Genomic DNA, 1,648 nt, shown 5'->3' with positions numbered 1-1,648 from the left:
GCCCGGCACCCTCCGCTTGCCTTCCCCCCGGCAACGCGCTCGCGGCGCGACCGTTCCGGGACCGTTCCCAGAATCTTAGAATTAACTGGGTTGGAAGAGACCTCCGAGATCATCAAGTCCAACCCTTGATCCAACCCCACTCAGTGCCACATGCAGCCTCATCTTAAAAACCTCCAGGAACGGTGAATCCACTACCTCTCTGGGCAGGCCATTCCAATGCCCGATCACTCTCTCTGTAAAGAACTTCTTTCTAATATCCAACCTAAACCTCCCCTGGCAGAGCTTAAGCCCGTGCCCTCTTGTCCTACTGCCGATTGCCTGGGAGAAGAGACCGACCCCCACCTGGCTACAACCTCCTCTCAGGGAGTTGTAGAGAGTGATGAGGTCACCTCTGAGCCTCCTCTTCTCCAGGCTAAACACCCTCAGCTCCCTCAGCCTCTCCTCATAGGACTTGTGCTCAGGTCCCTTCACCAGCCTGGTTGCTCTTCTCTGAACTCCCTCCAGCACCTCAATGTCCTTCCTGAACTGAAGGGTCCGGAACTGAACACAATACTCAAGGTGTGGCCTCACCAGAGCTGAGTACAGGGGAAGGATCACTTCCCTGCTCCTGCTGGCCACACTGTTCTTGATGCAGGCCAGGATGCCATTGGCCTTCTTGGCCACCTAGGCACACTGCTGGCTCATGTTCAGCCTCCTGTCAATCAGCACCCCCAGGTCCCTTTCTGCCTGTCTGCTCTCCAGCCACTCTGTGCCCAGCCTGTAGCGCTGCAGGGGTTTATTGTTCGTAGAGTCCGGGAATGGTTTGGGTGAGAAGGGACCCGAAGGATCATCCAGTCCCACCCCCTGCCATGGGCAGGGACACCTTCCCCTAGACCAGGTTGCTCCAAGCCGCGTCCAACGTGGCCTTGGACACTTTCAGCGACGGGGCTTCTCTGGGCAACCTGTGACAGCGCCTCAACCCTTCACAGGGAAGAATTCCTTCCCGGTAACCTACGTCGGATGCGGGTCGCGGGTGTCCGCGGGAAGTGGGGCGGCCCCCGCGCTGCCATTGGCGGCTGAGAGCGCGGCGGGGCCGGGGCGGGCCGTGGCAGAGCCGGCATGGTGCGGACCAGGGCGGACCAGCGCGGCAGCGCCTTCCGCAAGGGTGCGGGACGGGGGATGGAGCGGGACGGGACGGGACGGGAGACAAGACGAGACGGGAGACGAGACGAGACGGGACGGGAGACGGGACGGGACGGGAGACGAGACGGGACGGGAGACGGGACGGGACAGGAGACGGGACGGGACAGGAGACGGGACGGGACGTGACAGGACAGGGGAAGAAAGAGGCCTGGTGCCGGTTGTCGCCGCTGACCGCCCGCTCTCCCCGCAGTATTGGGCGCCCGCGCTCCCCGGAAGGCGCTGGGCCCCGCCAGCCTCAACGCGGGACCGCCGCCGCCCGCCAGGAAAGGTGAGCCCCCTTCCTTTCCGTCCCTTTCCCTTTCTTCCCTCCCTCCTTCCCTTCCTCCCTCCTTCCCTCCCTCCATCTCTTCCTTCTTCCCTCGCTTCTTTTCCTGTCTCCTTTTCTCCCTCTCTGCCTCTCTTCCTCCTTCTCTCGCTTCTTTTGCTGTCTCCTTTCCTCCCTCCTTCCCTCTCCCTTTTCTTCCCT

General features: G+C 62.0%; 1 protein-coding gene across 1 annotated transcript in view; it reads left to right on the top strand.

Moving 5' to 3' along the window:
* The first annotated feature begins 1,098 nt into the window (after positions 1 to 1,098).
* PCLAF (PCNA clamp associated factor) overlaps positions 1,099 to 1,648 on the top strand; it is a 3,257-nt gene continuing 2,707 nt past the window's right edge. Inside the window, exons 1-2 of the mRNA XM_027890008.1 lie at positions 1,099 to 1,144; positions 1,373 to 1,450. Of these exons, the coding sequence (XP_027745809.1) occupies positions 1,099 to 1,144; positions 1,373 to 1,450 (124 nt within the window). The remainder of the gene's footprint in view (positions 1,145 to 1,372; positions 1,451 to 1,648) is intronic.

The sequence above is a fragment of the Empidonax traillii genome, unplaced genomic scaffold, assembly GCF_003031625.1.
Source record: "Empidonax traillii isolate 1590-97213 ecotype Southwest subspecies unplaced genomic scaffold, ASM303162v1 scaffold12:size2584012, whole genome shotgun sequence".
NCBI classification, from domain to species: Eukaryota; Metazoa; Chordata; class Aves; order Passeriformes; family Tyrannidae; genus Empidonax; species Empidonax traillii.
Note: the sequence above shows the minus strand (reverse complement) of the source record. Positions and strands in the feature narration are given on the sequence as shown.